Below are 20,020 nucleotides of genomic sequence, written 5' to 3'. Positions count from 1 at the left end.
ATTGTCAGTGGCATGAGCATTCGAACGTAGCTAAATTTCCCACGACGAAAATATATTTTTGAGATTATTTATGAATTCAAATTTTCAGATGCCTCAAATACGAATGAAATCCTGTAAATAATTGTTTAAAAATGTCCACAGGCTTCCCTAAAAATGTTCATTTTATAAGAGGACATCTGGCAACGTTCGAAGGCGTATTCGACGTTTTTTTTCAGATCAGCTTGTGACGCAAACTTTCACGTATGACGGTGAGTTTATTCTCGCTCGTGTGCAAAAACTGCGGCGGTGATATATGGAACGTCAGAGTGAAGCAAATCAACGGTGAATCTACCAGATCACGTATCTCGTTTTCGGTTTTCAAAAATCTCCGCTCCCATTTTGTTTTCGTTAAGAAGAACAAAACAATATCATTCCTTGAATTTTGTACAGATTTTTCGCCACACAGAGTAGAAAATTCACGGAGGTTTTCAAGAATTGACTTTGAGTAGTTTTCCATCTAAAAAATAAAGTATGATAGGAAGTCTGCGACGTCGCAAACCCCGATACGTGGTCTGGTAGTTTCGCCATCGATATTGCACTTTTCCTTTCTACTTTTCTCTATTTCAAAATGTACCCGCGGTCACGCAGGTACTTTTGCTCAGCTTCTCTCTCAGTCTCCTACAGTAGTGTCTCACCGATCATTTTCTGCATCATACCTACTCAGTTATAAAATGATCCTTGCTTAACCTCATAAATATCCTGGTTTCGAAATATGTTGGAAAATTATATTCTCACCCTAGTGATTTTGTCGTCTTATTTGTGCACAGGAGCGGTAAGCAAAACTGTTATAATCACCCGAATTTTTTTTTTTTTTTTTTTTGATCGACACATTTAGGGAGCAACAATTCATCGGTCTTAAGACCGTGACTCCATTGTGAGGTTACAAAATTAGCTAAAAACTGAATATTCCTTGTTTTGATATTATGAAATTGTGATTTTTTTACCGTTTATTTGGGGCTTATCAAAGTAAACGTCTCTGAAATAGCCCAACAATATCTACGTGAAAATTCGATTCGCGAGTGGGGATTTTGTGACATTGAAATAGAGTTACAGTACATCCCTCCACCTGCGATCTGATCGTTGAAATTGATAGACAAAGCCATAGACAAGGAAGACAAAGGGATATGGAGGGATTCTATTGGTGGGAGCGGGTGGTTGCAATGGACAAAGAAGGTAGGCAGGTAATAGACTAACTAACGGTAACTCACGAGAGACCCTATAATTGGACGGAGTTAAACAGAAAGGAGGAGCCAAGCCACATCTAGATCGAACCGAGAAAAAGAGGTTTAAAGTTTGGCTCCTGCATAAGACTCAATGTAAAAGATAAACTTCAAGTTCAATTTCTGCAAAAGTTACTCCAACAAAAACTTTGAATTTTTGGCGATAGATAGTAGAGCAGTGGTTGAGTTCAAAACCACTCATAACTCAATTTTTCCCAAAATGTGGGTTGGTATTCCTTTCTGCTTAAGTCAGTCCAATTAGTCCATCATTTGCCCCCTCAGTCTATAGGAACCAACCATTTCAATCAATAGGATCGCTCCATCCATATTCCCTAGTATGTCTTCTTCATCTATATTTTTGTCTATCAATTTGAACAATCAGCCCGCTGGAAAACATCGTAATAACGCTTGAGCCATAGAAACGTGATTCTGATCTAAAACTTCCGCGCTGAGTAAAATAGAAAATGTCTTAATTTTTGAAATTGTAAGCTATAATTAAATGTTTGAAAAAATACATATTTAAAGTATGATGTATAAATACCATAACACAAAGATCGTCATCATCATTATCATCTCGTATAATAAAACCTAACGCAGGGAAGCCGTTAAACTTTTTACTGAATTTTCTCTAGGATTTTACAATGCTGAAGACTAGAAATTTCAAAGAACTCGCCCTAAAGTTTCCTCTCTAAAACATAAATTGGCAGTAGAGATTCTGAAACACCGCAACCAAGAAATGCCTTCTCTGCACCCAACGCTTCCAATCAGGGTGGCAAAATTTCATGAAAAATGAAATCTTAAAATTTCACGAAAAATGAAATCCTGAAATTTCACGAAATATGAAATCCTGAAATTTCACGAAAAATGAACTTTTGAAATTTCACGTGAAATATTTCATGAAATTCCTGATATTTATGAAAGATATTGAACAAAAAAACCGGTTCCTTTTCATGTTCCGCAAAATGTAAAAATTGTGACTTTCTTCTATTTGTGTGTCTCTGAGTGCGGATTGCATCCTCTAGCCCCTGAAAAATATCAATCAACAATCTTTCATTTCTTCCTTACGTTTCATGCCACCCTGCCTCCACTACGACCTTCTTTTCTAATGAAACTATTTTCTGCCAGATTCATAGCTTGCAAATGGAGGCAATTAGATTGGCGAGACCTTGCTATGTTCTGTCGAGCAATGCTAAATCATCGGACCTTGATAAAGCCAACAGTTGTTGTATGGATGCCGCAAATTTGATTACTGATAGTCGAACCGACGATGCTGAGAACAAATGCCCCAACTCTCAGAATGCCAAGTGTTCTCCGAAACACACTCACGGCGGCTTGAGGTACAGGTGTACTGTGGAGGTACCCAACCCCCAATTTCAGTCTCCTCCCTGGTCATCCAGTCGGTTATCCCCCCGTCTTGGTCGGATACCTCGTCCGTCCTTCAATCGCTCCTTCCAGACGAAGGAACTTTCCTCTTGCTTCTCAGGTAATGACAAAACATAAAGAAACCTTTTCATTCAAATTTTTAGGTGCACTGGAAAAAAAACCACATTGGATCTTGAGTCCAGACTCTTAAAAACATCGACAAGAAAAAGTACTCTTGATTCAATCAGAATCTAGCTTAAATCAAGAACCAAGCCTCTTAATTTAAGCGGATTTCGTTTGGATTCAAGCAAAAATCCGATTGAATCAAGAGTAATTTTTCTTGTCAATGTTTTCAATAGTCTGGACTCTAGATCCAATGTGTTTTTTTCCAGTGTGTGTGCAACGTGAAAACGCCGTGAACGCCGTATTAAATTTTTTGGGAACAATGTATTATAGCAAAAAAACTTGTGTACCTTGGGACAATGATTTCACAGACTTCTTCCGCAAATACTATCAAGAACTGAACTTGAACATTTGAGGTGCATGGGTACAACATTTTTTTATTTTATGAAGTGTTAAGTTCCGAAAAACGCGAAAGATCTTGATCTAGTCCTCATTGATGACAAAATAATTTTTTTAACCCGATATCTCCATTAGGGCGGACACAAAAGAACGGCGAAGTTAGACATTCCCCCCCCCCCAAAAAAAAAAAAAAAATTCAGTTGGTATACTGATGTTACCTCTCAGATATTTCATCAGAGAGCGCAGTATGTATTTTTCTTGCATAGATTATGACCTTCTAGAGGTACATACAAAATTGGAAACCTGTGGCATAAACGGTAATCGCGCTACGATTTTTCAAAGGTCTGAGGGTTAATTGGTTCTAGCCGTTGCGTCGTTGACGTCATAACCGAAGCTGGGCTAAGCAGATTTTTTAAGCAAAAAATCATGACATTAAAAGCAAGGCATCCGTTAGTTCACTTGGTTTTCCATGAAGCATGCTTTTTACAAGCAGCAATTAAAATGTTGACAACGTCAACCACATCCGAAGAGCGTGTTGCTCTTTAGTCTCTCATCTTAAAAAAACGAGGCAGCCATTAGACGCTGCTCACTCTAAATCTTACCAAAAGCGAAAAATGTGTTGAATATCACGATTTAGCTCAGAGGTTCTACCAAATTTTCAGAATGAAAAAAATTAAAAAGCCAGAACAGTTCGGGGGCCTAATGACTCATTTTTCATCCCGATGAAATGGAAGTGTATATTTGAAAATGAACAAAATGTTGAAATTTTACATGTACACATCATAATCTGATCTAGTTTGATCATCCACAATTTTTATTCTTGGTTACGTATTTTTGTTTATTCTCGTTGCATTTTGGGTCCATTGCTTTCATCGTTGTTTTCGTTGTTCATATTTTCTGGTTACACAGTCAGTGGCGACGGAGCTCGGGTTGCTTCGAATAGTTGCTAAGTTATTATAAATTCGAGGATCTTTGATTGAAGACCACTATGTCTTGATTGTATTTTTTCCGGCGATAATGTCTTTTCATTGTAATATTGACTGCATTTTTAAACCTGCTTCCTCAATTCGACTCACTTATTTCACATCTCTCCACTTTTAACGATCAAATGCACTCGAAATGAAATATTTTGAATTTTTTTCCACGTGATATAGAGATGTTTCTTTATGTACTCTCTTCAATTAAAAAAAAAAAATAAAGCATAAGAAAATTGAAAAATTCTGTGTGTTATTAGAGGCTTTTGACAACTTCCCACCCCCTTGGACCAAGATATATTCAAGAGAAAACATCGAAAAAGCTATATCGTCTCGTTCTTCATTCCCTTCCTCATGGCCTCCGTCTTTAGCCCTGCACCCGGCATCCAGACTTTATCGGAGACATGCACTCAACCTCCAGAACCGTAAAGGTAATCTTAAAAATATGCACCAGCAGCTGAAAAGATGCCATTTTTTAATGACAATAGGTCTTTTGAAAACTTTTGTCAGAGCGGAAAAAAATGATCAACTAGAGAGTTATTGAAAAATCACGATGTTTTCATCAGAGAACTCAGAAATCACTCTTAATTTTACAATTCGTGCAAAAAATGAGAGTACTTCTATGAGCTGCTCGCTTCAGTAATTATACTACGATGAACTTAGACATGACATGATTTGATACAAATATATCACTGCGGTTTTAATACTCCACGCGAAATTAAAATTAATTTTCATCATTCCGCAGTTCTGCAAATAGGAATATAAAGTAAAGGTATGGGTACTTCTATTTATTGAACTTTACCGCGTTCATGCTCATAGGCATTTTCCATGGAAAGCGACAATCCCCACCTCCCTGCATCAAACCCTATTTATTCCATGGTATATTCTGTCGTGCCACTCACAAATGCCGTAAACGCCATTTTACACTTTATGGGAAAAAATGTATCAGCAGAAAAACAAGTGTACCATAGGAAAATGTTTTTTATAGCTTTCTTTTGCATGTACTATCAAGAACTTATCTGAAAATTTGAGGTGCATGGGTAATACAGTCGTTATTTTATAAAGTGTTAAGTTCGAAAAAACGAGAGAAAATCTGGATGGATTTACGGCGTTCTTGCTTAGCTCAGCAGTATCGTAATATCGATGGCCAAAGTACAAAACCACCTATCTATGTCCATGACGTTGCAGAATTTAGGTCATACGTTGTTTTTACTATGGGAAACCGCTCAACAAAATTTCTTGAAAACTACCATCATTTCTCCTCTCTAACAGTAGAAAAAGCCGTGAAAATTCAAGCTATGAGGTCGGCTTGTTTATCTTCAAAAAAATAATCTACAAGTGGACATTTTAAACATCACAATGAGGATACGTGGTTTTGGCAATCAATATTCTTAAAGGTAATCTTAAATGCTAAAAAAACTCATACTCACTCCTGTAAGAATGAATAAATGATTGAAATCTTCATGAAGAGGTGTTATGGTTGACGAAATTTTTCGACGTTTCAAATGCATTTATTTTTTGTAAAACAAACAAAAACAATTTCATGAGCTAATCAATGTCTATTCGATCGGCACTGGGTCTCTCTCTCTCATAATGGATGATGAAATCTTTGTGCGGGGGTAAATTATCGGAACGAGATTCTGCAGTGGCAATTGTAGCAAGTTGGCAACACTGTTAATACTACATTTAAATCCATTAAAATTATCGATTTTCGATGAGACATGCTGCGCTGAAAACAAAAAAGTTACGGGCTATTTTGACATATCGTCCGTTCTGGGCTCGAGGCCAAAACTCCCGGGTGCTAGAGCCGTATCTTCGATTGCTCCGGGTGCTACGCCTGGAAGTTTCGGCCTCTGAGCCCGGAACGTGGACGGTATATCTACATAGCCCGTAAGTACGGCTTCTACGACCGGAGTTTTTTTCCAGTATGCCTCATCAAGAATCGATCGCTTCAAAAAACATACAAATGGTGCACTGAAAAAAAATTCTCGGCGTTTTTACCATGGTCCGTTGGTACCTTTACAGTCTCACTTTTTTTTTACCAATTACTGGTAATTTTACCGAGACAGACTGGTAAGCTTACCTAAAAACCGGTATTCTCATTGTTTTTTTTAGGTAAGAATACCACTTTTATTGGTAATCAATTCCCGGTAACTTTGCCATTTTATCTCGGTAATTCTACCACAGTCGATAAAAAATATTGGCGTTTTTACCAAGGCCCAGTAAAATTACCGAGAAAGTTCAATAATTTTACCGAGATTTCTTGGTAAAATTACCAATGCCATAAATGGTAGTTTTACCAAGAAAAAACTGGGATCAAATAGAACCCTGAATTCTTGGTAATTTTACCCTTTTCTCAGTAAATACACCGAGATTTTTTGTCCAGTGTGGTAAAACATCGTTGCCATCTAGCTGAATCGCCACTACGATTCTATAACTATGGGAAAGCCAGGCAACCAATTCAACAAATAACATACTTTTAGGAAGAAGTGGCACTCCTTTTGCAAGCTTGCTTTATGACAGTGTGTTAACCTGTTCAGATTCACTAGTGCAAACTGATCACAAATCAATGCCAATATAGTCATTGCAACTCATCCAATTCATTCCATTCTCAAGAACCAGTCAAGGATTCTAAACATGTGCCCTTCTCGGAGTTCGATTTTGATCTGGTCGATGAAAAAAGTTGGGAAACCGTTGGGAAGAGCGCAGCGGTTTTTGCTATTCAAGGACGTAGGAAAAAGATGGAGGATAGGTTCATCGTGCGAGAGACCACGGATGTAGGAGTGTCTATCTTCGCGATTTTTGACGGGCACAGCGGAGAGGTATGGTGATGGTTTTTATAACATGACACTCGTAATAATTGTAAGGAACATCCATTTATCCAACTGGAAAAGTGACCGGGTGCATTTCAGTCCAAATTCTCGAGCAAAACTACTAACGCAAAAAACGAGGAATGAAGATATGATCAAATTCGAGGCAAACCATTGTGTCAACCAAGATATTTGGTAATATTTGTCGTATTTTAGCGAACTCTCTAGCAGTATGCATAGTTCCATTATATTTTATAGTTTGGCTATCATTCCTCTCATTCCGTGACGATGTAACGAAAGTTTTAAACAGATTAATCGACACGATTTGTTTTGATTGCGCGGTCCATGTGCTGTTCCGAGTTTATTTTTTGACCAACACATGATTCATGCTTATAGATCCTGCTGTACAGTTTAAAATCATTTAATTTAGGGAGCCGCTATCAATTCAGTTCAAAATTTACCGTGCTTGCTGATTTTGATGCAATAATTTCAAAATCGTTACGGGGTTTTTGTTTTTCGAAGATAGGATCCACTTTAAGGTTCCAAACGGGTCCATAAGGGGGCTTCGGAATGTTGTAACTCGGACTCCTTTAGGTCAAATCCTGAACCGTGGTACCCGCGGTCTTTGACTTCATGCCGAGAAAAAAAATTAAAAATGGGGTAAATTTTATGGCAAAGAACCGAGAAAATAAACCGAAACCAGCGACGTGGTTCTTTTTTTCACAGCCATTTTTCAGAATATCTACCAGTCTCTTACGTCAGATATGTGACACATGGCATCCACGCAAAAAGCATACCTGTCAAGTGAGTCACGAGGGACCGGGAACGAGACTTATTTAAATAATGGAGTGCGTTGTAAAATATCGAGGTCATTTTATTTTTTACGTTTCTAATGTCTCAGGGATATTTGAATCAGTGAGAACGAAAACACGCCAACTCGAAAAAAATGAAAATAATTAAGACACCCTCAAAACGGCACAGAAGGTGAAGAAGTTAGTCTGAGAAAAATATTTTTGCTGCCAAAAGGCAAGTACTTCAGGGCACTTTAAAGGTCCAGGTTGGAGTAGATCCGCTAACTCCAATAACCTTTTATGAAAATTAACTGTCTCAAATGATAATTGAGCATTTTCAAGTTACCGAGTTGGTGTGTTTTCGTTCTCACTGATTCATTTGACCATTAGACCTTCGGACAATTTCTGATCATATAAACTGAAAAACATGTTAGTATATTGTTGATAATAGGTATAGGGCCATAGACCAAGAGAATAAATAAGGACCCCCGACTCCAGTTTGCTGCGGCACTAGCGGTACCTGGCAGAGGGTCTGTGAACTAACCGACGATTGTGTTCTCCGGTACCATGTTAGTCCATCCTAGGATAAGGTTAGGCTTAGGCCGGTTGGACAAACTCGTGTTTACACTCTGGCAGTGCTCATTTTCGGGGAGCAATTCGGACTCTACTTCCATTTCATGCCGTGTTGGCAATATCCTATCGTTAATTTTAATTTTGTCATATATTCAAAAGAGAACGAGCGTTACATGAAAAATTACCTGGGATAGACCACCTCTGTGGTGTTAGTTCACCGCACCCTCCGCCAGGTTTGCTGCAGTCGATGCAGTAACGGTTTTTTACACAGGTTTGTATTGGGGGTTGGGGGTCCTCATTTATTTTTTTGGTCCATGGTAGAGCATTTTGCGAAAACGAGAATCGACGCTGCTTGATACCAGTGGCGTGGCGTGAATTGCGATGTATCGATTTTTATTCCTTTTAAACCTATGGTAAAGAATCGATTATTAAGGTGTTGGGCACGAACACCCTATTTATCGATCCTTTTCCATAGGTTTAAATGGCATAACAATATATATATCGCAAAGCACGCCACGCCACTGCTTGATACTAGTTCACAATTCGAAGAATTCGTCAAACATCAAGGGCCTCAAACACGCATACAGACTCATCGCTTGGGCTCTGCTTTGCAGGCCTCAATCGGTTGATCGACGAATTCCAAAAAGTCATAAAAATCACGCTCACACGCTTCAATTAAAATGTCGAGACTTGGCTCTATATCTATTTTTTCAAATTTTGCGCGACTGAGGCCGAACAAAAAACGATCTTCATCACGAAAACTCTGCCGATGAAAAGTACCGTGCACATTTTTGACCTGGGAAAATGATGGACACTCATTTTATGAGGAAAATTTTGGGAGTTCCAGATCTGCAAGTGACTAACGCTAATATATTTACGATTAAAGAGTTTGCCCGTAGAAGAACGCGTCTTATTGAAGTTTTAAACTAAAAAAAGTAATATTTTCGACCATCATTTTATACTTAACTTTCTCTAGAATAAAGAGTTACTAAAGTGGAACAAAACGAAAAACTGAATTGAATTCACAAAAAATTCAAAGAAAAATATATATAATAGCGATATTTATAATTAGATTTTTTTCTAAAATCAAATTTACAGTAGCAACCTATCTTTGTAATTTGTCATGTTGATCAAACGCACCTAAGCGGAATTAAAGGCCAAAATTAGTAAGCTATATTCTCAAATCTTCAAATAAATTTTGCTCGAAACATATATTTTTCAAAGATGCCCTCCCACGGGTAACCTCTTCAATTAATACTACTAAAATGTTTCCATAAAACTGTTTTTCTCATATTGGGATGCAAAATGCACTGGAAAAAAAAAACACATTGGATCTAGAGTCCAGACTCTTGAAAACATTGACAAGAAAAAATACTCTTGATTCAATCGGATTTTTGCTTGAATCAAAACGAAATCCGCTTAAAGTAAGAGGCTTGGTTCCTTGAGCTAAGCTAGATTCTGATTGAATCAAGAGTCCTTTTTCTTGTCGATGTTTTTAAGAGTCTGGACTCTAGATCCAATGTGTTTTTCTCCAGTGTGCGTACTGTGCTAATTTTCAACCACCTGTCCTGATTTGCATCTAATTTCATCCTGAGACAAACGTAAAGATCGCTAACATACTTTTATCAATTTATTTTTGATTTTTAAAGTAGATTTTTGACCAATTTTTAGTTACTTTCGTTGAGATGAATGAATCGTAAAGGTGCGTTAGGTTTGATTCTTTACTACTTTTTAGTTTTGCAACTGGTTAAGTGGGTACAATAGTGTGACGCTTGTTGTTCTATTGGTTGCAGTTTGCTGTAAAATACGCTGAAGATAACCTGGTGCCTAATATAATAAGTAAAATAAAGTCCGTGCAGCCGAAGCAAAAATTCAAGAGAACACTCTCATGGCCATCTCCATTCTCTCTATCTTTTCCATCATCTCCTAGGAAACGAGCAAGTAAGTATCTCATCATTACATCAGTAATCCAAGGCCAAAATGTACGAGAATCACATTTTTTAAAAAAAAATCAAGTTAGTGGCGTTTTCGAAATCTCCATTAACGATTCCACGTGTTGAGAAATTTTAGTAGCCCTATTTTGCGCTAATTATGAGATACGGGGTTTCTAAAAGTGCGATTTATAATGGAATCAATGGGGCCGACGCGTAGAGTTCCCGTGATATCTCGAAAAGACTAAAATTGAGTTAGGTAGCTTTTTTCTCTGGGGTGCTGATATGTTCTGGAAAAATTTAGTGGAAAAGATTATTAACTGGCTAACAATTATGTCATGTATTTATTTATTTTAAAAAAAAATCATAAAAATCCTATTGACTTGTAGCCAATAGTTGCTTAGGAGTCGAACAAATGATTAGTGCCACTAATACTATACTACTACTAATACTTTAAGCATGTAATCAGATTTAAATGCTATAAGTCAATTTCTATCAACTGCTTTGAAATTTGTCGAAAATGTAACACAATTTTATTAAAATATTTAGAATGGTTAAGTAAAAATTTTAGAAAAAAAACATAGCAACGTCGCAAATTATCTTGGACGATTAAAATGAGTTTTATTATCATTTTGAAGTCAATGATTTTTTCAAAAGATTAAAGAACGCTTAAACGTCACATGATTTTGCCAACATATTCTAAGACATATTTTTTTAAATTATCCCGATCTACGTCTCATTCTACCGCAGTGGCGAGGTGTGATTGTCGATTATCCATATTTCGCCATTTGAAACTACGGTAAAGAATCGATTATTAAGGAGTTCGTTGCGAGCGCCCTGTTTATCGATCCTTGTCATAGGTTTAAATGGCAGATCAATCGATACATCGCAAAGCATACCACGCCACAGTTAGACCACCGTTCACGACACCACGAAACGGTTGTTGCATAGGCCTACAGAGAGGATTGAAGTTGCCTTTGTCCATTTTTCAAAAGATTAGAGTATGCTCCAAATCTTGAAATTCCGGGATTTGTTTATTTTAATATATTTTTGAGAGGATTGAATCTTTGTCAAGTACGGTAAATGGGCAAAGGAACAAACAGCTTTCATGCAAAACCGGCGCTATGTTTTTAATTTTGACATTTTTGTGGTAGTTCTTTCAGAATATGTGAAAGAAGAAGGAATTGACTATGAACAAATTTTGGAGGATGTTATCATAGCAACAGATGCAGCACTTTTGGATGAAGCCAGGAAAGTGACCGATCCGAAGTTCAAAGCAGGCGGTAGTCTAATCTATATTTTCATATTCGTGATGCCCTTGTTTCTATCAATCTACCTAATGTTTCTTTATCAGGAATGTATTTTATCGAGAAGTGAAATTAAAGTTAACCAATATCTGCGGGAATGTCAATCCAGTTATTGAATGCGCTAAATAGATATGCACGAAGTAGAATTTAGGGGGAAAAGGGGTTTGGATTAGTTTTTAATTCAACTTGCACGTCGCCTCCTGTCGAAAATTCGAAGCAGATGAAATTTGTTTCGAACTTGAAAACAATCATTAAAGTTTGTCTTCAACATTGAGTCTTATGGAGACCAGTGGCGTGCTTGAATGATCGATTAATATTTTTTTTCTAGGCTGTGGTAAACAATCGATTATTACCGAGGTGTTCGTTGCAAACACCCTGTTTATCGATCCTTTCCAATTGATTGAAATGACAGATCAATCGATACATCGGAAAGTACGCCACGCAAATGTGTAGAGCCATCGATATTTGCCATCATTTAAGGAAGGCGTCTGTGAGATAACTATTCGACCACGGATGACGCCCATATTGCCGCTAGGTGTAATTGAAGGCGCGTTACACTGTCACGATGACACAACCATACTGCGCTGACTGGCGCCGTGGCGCATGGGTCATAATTCTTGACTCGCGTTTTCTTTCAGTTTTCATCATAATTTCAGGGGGAAATGTACCGCCATTGCAATATTCCAGAATGCTGGGCCGTGTTTATTTTATTTTATATATCTATTTATTTATATTTACCTATCTATTTATCTGTTTTATCTTATTTTTAAAGAAATTCCCGTGAATGTATTTGAAATAATTTAGGAAAATCTGCAGAAAATTTTAAGTGAAACTCATACATTCCAATCACATTTTAATACTTTAAAGTGTCATAATGGGCTAATTATTTAGGGTAAAAATTTGGGAAAAAAATCCGTAAGCCCTTGCAAGAGGAGTCCTCTCATTTCTTTCAAAAATTCATAGAAATCATTATGAGATCTTCGAAAGAGCTTTTTTGGAAAAAAACGCAACCCAGACAATCCAAAAAAATGCAGGTTCCATCTTTGTAATGTCCGTGACGCTCTACTTTCCAGTAGTTCTTTCTAAAGTTTAATTATTTTACTGAAACTTTGAGGGAATAGAGGGGACCCTTCTCGTGAGAGTTTGAGAATTTATTTGAATATTTTAACTCCGGCGACACTGAAAAAAATTATCACAATCCTAACTTTACTTCTAGCTGATTTTAGCGCCAAACTCAGGAGAATTTGCATTAGCCAGAGGCATGGTTTATCCAACCACACTTTCGGCTGACTGAACCGTATCTCTGACTGATGCAACCACTCTTATATTTGGCGCCAAAATCAGCCAGGAGTATAGGAGTGAGTGGAATTCTGACTTATTCAATGTGCCCAACGTGATTTTAGATCGAATTTTCTCTTTAAGAGCGTATCCAGTTGGCTGTATCTCTTGCTTGCAACAGACCCATTATCAACTATTTTATTCTTTTCTAGGAACTACTGCATTACTAGCTCTGTTCGACGGATTGAAACTATACGTGGCGAATGTCGGTGACTCGCGTGGAGTGATGTGCGATGCCTCGGGAGAGACCGTTCTACTATCGGTTGATCACAAACCAGACTTGGTATGCAAGTAGAAATGAACAATAATTTTAATCTCGCGATTTTGAGATCACGTTTTTTAGCCACATCCTCATCAAGAGCCAGCTGTTGTCATCGCATTTTAAAAATGAAAAAAGAAAAGGACTCGCGAGAAACGAAGGGCGCATCGCCTTTTTTTGCTTAAAGAGACGCCATTTAAGGGGGGTTATACGAACCGTCATGAAACCTTCTAGAGCAGAAAATTTATGGAAACTTAATCAGATTAAGTCCCCGTGCTTCGTAAAAATTAAATTGTATGCGGACTGACATCGGGATGTGGCCAAATTTCATACGTATTCATTTTTGAGAAAAGTTATAAACATTTTCCTCTGAAATTTTCAAATACTGTGGATAACATTGATAATGAAATTCTCTGGTAAATTGAGAGAAATCAAACCTCACAAATCCTCTTTAAAATTTTTATTTTGTGAAAGGAAATGTAGCATTACTTTACTTGAATACTCGCACGGCGTTGTTTTGTAGCATGGCGATATTATGAGGTATCCAAACACCCAACATTATTTGCAAGCACATAGGCACCTCTCCATTTTTCTCTCGAAGAAATCCAAGTTAAAATTTCGACTTTGACTTTTGAAATTCGCAGATCTGGTCGTACTGGCCTTAAAGTGTAGTTTAAGTTTAAGTTCGACAAAATTCACGATCTCAATGTAACGTCACAATTTTTTTGTAGGTCTTTGATGATTGAAAGAAAGTAACTCTGATTTTGTAACTCTTTTTGATCTGAAAGCTCCATGACTGGATGTTCACCTTGAGAGGACTTTTCCTCATAAGCATATCATTCAATGCATCCGTAGATGCATTGAAGTCAACTGAAGTCAGCGAAGTAGACCCTGTAAGCAAAGGCGCTATAAAGAGGCAGTGATCACGATGAGTTGCAATTTGATCAGGAACTGGTCAGTTGCGCTGGTTGCAGAATCGTGTTTTGATTAACTCTTGAAGATAGCTAAAAAGAATAAAATCCGTTCAAACAGCAACCATCTACGTTTAAAATTAACCACAATATCGCCCATTGAAAAGTCGGGTTTCTGACGTCATCCACCGCGGTACGGACACCATTGGTTTCTTCCGCCTTGCTATATCCGAGTTCCACATCAAGTAACCAGTGCAAATATGCGTACCACCGACTGAACTCGAAGTCTTGTAGGCGGTAATATGCGTTTCACGCGAACTGACCGACTGCACTGCTTTTGGCGCAATGCGAGAAGTATTCATGCTGTCTTGAAGGCGCTAATATGTAGTTTACGCCGACCACGCTGTTTGGCGCGATGTGTGAAGTATTTCCACAGTGTTGCAGGCACTAATATAATTCATCCGAGTTTCACGTCGAGTAACCAGTGATAATATGTGTCTCCCTGACTGATAAAACCTAGGTGGAAGAAAGAAACCAAGTGTGTCAGTACCGCGGTGGATGACGTCATAAACCAAATTTTTCAAAGCACGATATCTCGGTTAATACTGAACGTAGAAATTTGCAGTTAGGAAAGATCTCATTATTTTTAGCGTATCTGCAAGAATCAAGCGTCAACACACGATTCTGTGACCAGCGTAACTGATCCACTGAATCGCGATTTGGTATGTGCAATATAATGTGCGCACGGTTCGTTTCAAAGGGAGGTAAATGAAATTGTGTTGCCCACTCAAAATTCCTTCGGGATCTTGAAGTAGGATGCTGACACAGTCATTTAAGCCTAAAATGAAAATATTCTGTCAAGCTCTTCGAAAATTAAATCGATTTTTGTGTTTTTGGCGCTAAAATGGCCTTCAAAGACGATCGATGATTCAATTTCGATGGGTTGTACATATGTAAAATGGTACATGTGTGATGGACTCTACATATTTTTGGACCAGAAATCGATTGAGCAAGGTCCCGAATCGGTCCGAAGCTTCATTTACCGAAAAATAGGCCTTTTTTTGGATTTTAGGGGTGTTTTGGGCCCATTTTCCCCCAATTTTGGCGTGAAGAAACCTGTGCCGTCATGGGTAATGATTATCGGGTCATTTCGGGCGGACCATCGAAGAAAAAAACAAAGTGAGGGTTTGTGAAATATGTAGAAAAATCCACCACACGAGCTGAATCAACCACCGCAAAATGCGCTTCGATATCTAAATGAGAAAACAATTTATAGTCGGAATTGAACATTAAAATACCTGCAGAATTGAGTGAAAATCAGGGACTTTGATCCCCTGTATCTCGAAAACCCTGTATCACTCCGGAAGCCCCGGAGTGTCTCGGGACCAAGTGCATTCGATGGTCCGCCCGAAATGACCCGATAATCATTACCCATGACGGCACAGGTTTTTTCACGCCAAAATTGGGGGAAAATAGGCCCAAAACACCCCTAAAATCCAAAAAAAGGCCCATTTTTCGGAAAATGAAGCTTCGGACCGATTCGGGACCTTGCTCAATCGATTCCTGGTCCAAAAATACGTAGAGTCCATCACACATGTACCATTTTACATATGTACAACCCATCGGAATTGAATCATCGATCGTCTTTGAAGGCCATTTTAGCGCCAAAAACACAAAAATCGATTTTATTTTCGAAGAGCTCGACAGAATATTTTCATTTTAGGCTTAAATGACTGTGTCAGCATCCGAGTTCAAGATCCCGAAGGAATTTTGAGTGGGCAACACAATTTCATTTACCTCCCTCTGAAACGAACCGTGTGCGGTTATTTATGTTTCCCGCTTCAGTAACGATACTTGTTACGGCACAGATGAACATTTCGTAAGAGGAGTCGTTCCGTTCAACCCTTGCGCGCTACTGAGATGCACACAATATTCAATATGACTGATGCTTCCGCGCACAAATCGTGAGGAGGCACCTATAGTCTTTATCAACGCTAGGAAAATGTAAATATTAACACGCCAGTTGATAAACCTTTGCTTCGTCAATTGGATTTTGGCGGGTTGCCGTCAGCATTGTTGAATATTACGAAGGATCCTAGTGCACAAGGGTTGGATGGGAGGGCTCTTCTCACGAAACGCTCACCTGCGGGCTGATTGTTGAAATTGATAGAGAAAGTCATAGACAAAGGAGACATAGGGAGCAAGGGACGATCCTAGTAGTTGAAATGTGTGGTTGTTACAGGCCAAGGGAGAAATATGGACTAACTATACGGTCTCTCGTGGAGTGCTGTTAGTTAGTCTATTACCTACCTCCTTTCATCCTTTAATTACACACCTATAAGTCTCTAATCGAGCTTTTTATTGAATAATTTACAGTGTCGCCGCGCGCCCCGGACGAGTGACCGCATGCGGTCGGCTTGTTGCCGTATTTCGGACGCAAGAGCATCTTTTGGAGAGCATGGCATCATTTGGACTGCGGGCTGATTGTTGAAATTTATAAACGAATGAATAGACAAAGAAGACCCAAGTAGTATGGAGCGATTCTATTGCTTGAATTGGGTGGTTCTTATAGACTAAGGGGGTAAATGATGGATTAATTATAAGGTCTCTCGTGAGTTGCCATTAGTTAGTCTATATTACCTAATTCCCATGTCCATTGCAATCACCCGCCCCCGCCATCAAAAAGGATGCCTTCATATCCCTTTCGTCTTCTTTGTCTATGGCTTTGTCTACCAATTTCAACAATTACCCCGTGTGCCGTAGTATCGTTTTTGAAGCGGGGAGCGTTACTTAGATTGTGAACTTAAGAGTGTATTTCAAACTTTCCCGATGCGCTTATCGCGATGTTTGAGGCATTTTTTGTAAGATAGTTCGATTTGTTTTACTCTGGTTGAAGTGTGCAACGTGCTTGAGCCATTTTCTGTAAGATAGTTCGATTTTTTTACTCTGCACTGGAGAAAAAAAACACATTGGATCTAGAGTCCAGACTCTAGAAAAAATACTCTTGATTCAATCGGATTTTTGCTTAAATCAAGAACCAAGCCTCTTAATTTGAGCGGATTTCCTTTTGATTTAAGCAATAATCTGCTTGAATCAAGAGTATGTTTTCTTGTCAATGTTTTCAAGAGTCTAGACTCTAGATCCAATGTGTTTTTTTCCAGTGCTGGCTAAAGTGTGCAATATGTCTGAGCCATTTTCTGTAAGATGGTTCGATTTTTTTTTACACTAGCTGAAGTGTGCAACAGGCCCATTGATCTTCAAATTTTAACTATGAGCTGTTAATTTATGTCAATTTTCAGAAAGGAGAAGAAGAACGAATCAAAGCAGCTGGGGGCACCGTTATGCGGAGGAATCCCTCAAGTGGCACGGCTCGAGTGGATGGAAAACTAGCAATGTCAAGATCGCTCGGCGATATGTCCTTGAAAGACAAAAAATTGATAATCCCGGACCCCACGATCAAGATCTTCGACCTGAGCAACAAGCCGCAATTCATCATCATGGCATCGGACGGTCTATGGGACCGTGTCACCAACGAGAAGGCGGTCGAATTCATCAAAACGCGACTCGACGAGCCGCACTTCGGTGCCAAAAGCTTGGCGCATTTCGCGTATTTCCGCAAATCTTCGGACAATATCACTGTGATGGTGATCAAATTTAAGGGTCATGTTTGGTTGAATCGGGCCCTGTCGAGATCGGGTTCTAGGAGTCCGAAAAGCGTAAAAAGTGGGAGGAAAGAGTCACCGTAATGATGAGAATCACGCATTGAGCTTTGGCAATACTGGCGTATACTGCCGTGATAAGGGAAAACGCCGTATGAGCATTCCGATGCTGCCAAATTTCCTCTTGGATGATGTTAATTTTTGAAGCAATTTATGATTATTTTCCTCGAGATTTCTAGACCCTTCCTGGGCCACTTGTGGACCCAACCTGCAAGTACTTCGGTGCGATTTTTTAACGAGGTTTTTTCTGCTCAGGCTTTTTCCTCGCTACTCAAGCTTCGGCCCTCATCACTATTTGCGGCTTTTTTTCTAGAATGGCGTCGTAACTGTTCTGCCAACTGAAGGTGAACTCGTGGCGCTGGGTTTTTGCTGCAAAGTCATCACACGTCCGCTCACACCTTAGAGCAAGTCTAGAAGTTCATTCGAGTTAAATTCGAATATTCTTTGGAAATATCTTTAACAGATAGATGCTAGTATAAGCTGGCAGTTGTTGTCAAGTTTTCAAAGTCAGCTTTATTGTCAAAATCATGTAATTTGAGACAATAAACCAATTTGATATATATAAAGTGAGCAAACTCAGTCCTAAAATTTAAAAAAAAGAAAACAATTCTAGATGTTTTAGATTGAAGTGCGAACGAAATTCTCTGGAAAATCAAAGGAAAAATATTTTCTAATTTACCCGAAAATTTGTGATTTATCTGAGGTAAATTGGCAACGGCTGAGGGTTTATACGACGTTTTCCCTTAGCTCGACAGTATAAAGGGCTAACGAACAATACCGCGTAACCGACGATTTTGACATAAATGAGTAAGCGACTTTGCCGTCGTATTCTATAGTATAAAATTCGCAAGCTGATGACTTTAGTTTTCTCCCGATTCTGAAGGGGAGCGCTTCAATTTGCTGTAGTGCATGAAAAAATTGCAAATCTAACCTTCACATTTTAAAAATAGCGAAGTTTTCTCTTTCTACTGCAAAATCGTCAGCCTGTAGATAGGCGGTAATGACATAAACTCAAAGGCTGATTATTGAAAGTCATAAATAAAAAAAAGGATGTGACCGCATCTTGAGGTTGCTTACCCCGTGACGTATTCCGCAGCAAAATCCGAAATTCAAAGTATGGAAAACAAACCATAATGTCATTTTGTTCATCGACGGACTCTTTCTGACAGAACTGTTTTCTAACGCTTCAGTCAAATAAAACACAGATTTATTGAGTTGCATTAGCTCGTAAAATCAGTCATTCTATTCATTTTGTGCTCCAATTTCTTGCGAAACTACAAACCTGATATCGGAACTTGGCTAATTTGAAAACGCCTTCAAATGCGGCGTGATACCTCACGCATTCGGGAGAGTTCAAATAGTTGTATCATTGCGCCTTAGGAAGCGACGGAAGATCAAATTAGAAATCGCCTTCATGCACGCTGACCTTGTCGATTTTCTTTGGCATTTTTGCAGTCATGAATGCACAGCTTCAGTGCTCATCAGGTAGAATTGAATATAGATAATGGGTAATTTTTATAGCAGGATTATAAATAAACAAGCGGTACGGGATAAAACAAAAGAATATGAGCTATGCAAAACGATGATCCGGATATGGGAACTTGGCTGATTTGAAAGCGCCTTCAAATGCGGCGTGATACCTCACGCATTCGGGAGAGTTCAAATAGTTGTATCATTGCGCCGTAAGAATGTGACGGAAGATTAAAATGGAAATAGCCTTCATGCACGCTGGGCTTGTCGATTTCCTTTGACATTTTTGCAGTCGTGAATGCATAGCTGAAGTGCGCTCCAGCTAGAATTGTATTTAGCAAATGGGTAGTTTTTATACAAGGATTAAAAATAAACAAGCGGTACGAATCAAAACAGCGGTTCTTTAAGAAAAGAATATGGTGATAGTGCCAATCCAAATATTCTGTCGGTGCCTCGAATCCTGCATGTCGACCGATACCTCGGTACCATATGATTACAATCGCATGTGCAAAGTGCCCAATTGTTCTGGCTCCATTCATGCACGTACATAGCAGGTGGCCACTGATGAAATTGTTCGTTTATTAAGATCAATTGATATAAACGCATTGTAGATCCTTTGCGATTTGTGTCTTGTTAATAACCTACATTTCAAAAAAAAAAACTGGATCAACAACATGTATTCCAAGATCCAAAAAGTTTGGTTGGTAGCTGTCCTTGCTTTGAAATTCATATTTGCCGCAAGCAAAATGATCTGCTATGTAAGATCTTGCGAGATGTAACTGGTATGATCCACA

The 20,020-nt window shown here is 38.6% G+C and overlaps 1 protein-coding gene across 2 annotated transcripts; it reads left to right on the top strand.

Moving 5' to 3' along the window:
* The first annotated feature begins 394 nt into the window (after positions 1-394).
* On the top strand, positions 395-18,989 carry LOC109030835 (protein phosphatase 1L). Of its 2 annotated transcripts, XM_019042015.2 has the most exons (8): positions 418-811; positions 2,385-2,742; positions 4,378-4,548; positions 6,734-6,939; positions 10,085-10,232; positions 11,377-11,505; positions 13,020-13,150; positions 17,337-18,989. In XM_019042015.2, exons 1-8 carry the CDS (start codon positions 752-754, stop codon positions 17,781-17,783), a joined length of 1,650 nt encoding a protein of 549 aa, XP_018897560.2. In that variant the 5' UTR covers positions 418-751; the 3' UTR covers positions 17,784-18,989. The 2 variants fall into 2 exon arrangements, with proteins under 2 accessions (XP_072161280.1, XP_018897560.2); XM_072305179.1 differs by lacking the exon at positions 4,378-4,548 and having other exon boundaries at positions 395-811.
* Positions 18,990-20,020: the final 1,031 nt, after the last annotated feature.

The sequence above is a fragment of the Bemisia tabaci genome, chromosome 10 (genome assembly GCF_918797505.1).
Source record: "Bemisia tabaci chromosome 10, PGI_BMITA_v3".
Taxonomy (NCBI): Eukaryota; Metazoa; Arthropoda; class Insecta; order Hemiptera; family Aleyrodidae; genus Bemisia; species Bemisia tabaci.
Note: the sequence above shows the minus strand (reverse complement) of the source record. Positions and strands in the feature narration are given on the sequence as shown.

Bases quoted from the DNA above. Each gene is read 5' to 3' on its own strand.
- LOC109030835 (XM_019042015.2), top strand. From the start codon at position 752: ATGTTGGAAAATTATATTCTCACCCTAGTGATTTTGTCGTCTTATTTG. The intron at 2,743-4,377 runs GTAATGACAAAA...GTGTGTTATTAG, and splicing joins ACTTTCCTCTTGCTTCTCAG to AGGCTTTTGACAACTTCCCA. The intron at 4,549-6,733 runs GTAATCTTAAAA...TCCATTCTCAAG, and splicing joins CAACCTCCAGAACCGTAAAG to AACCAGTCAAGGATTCTAAA.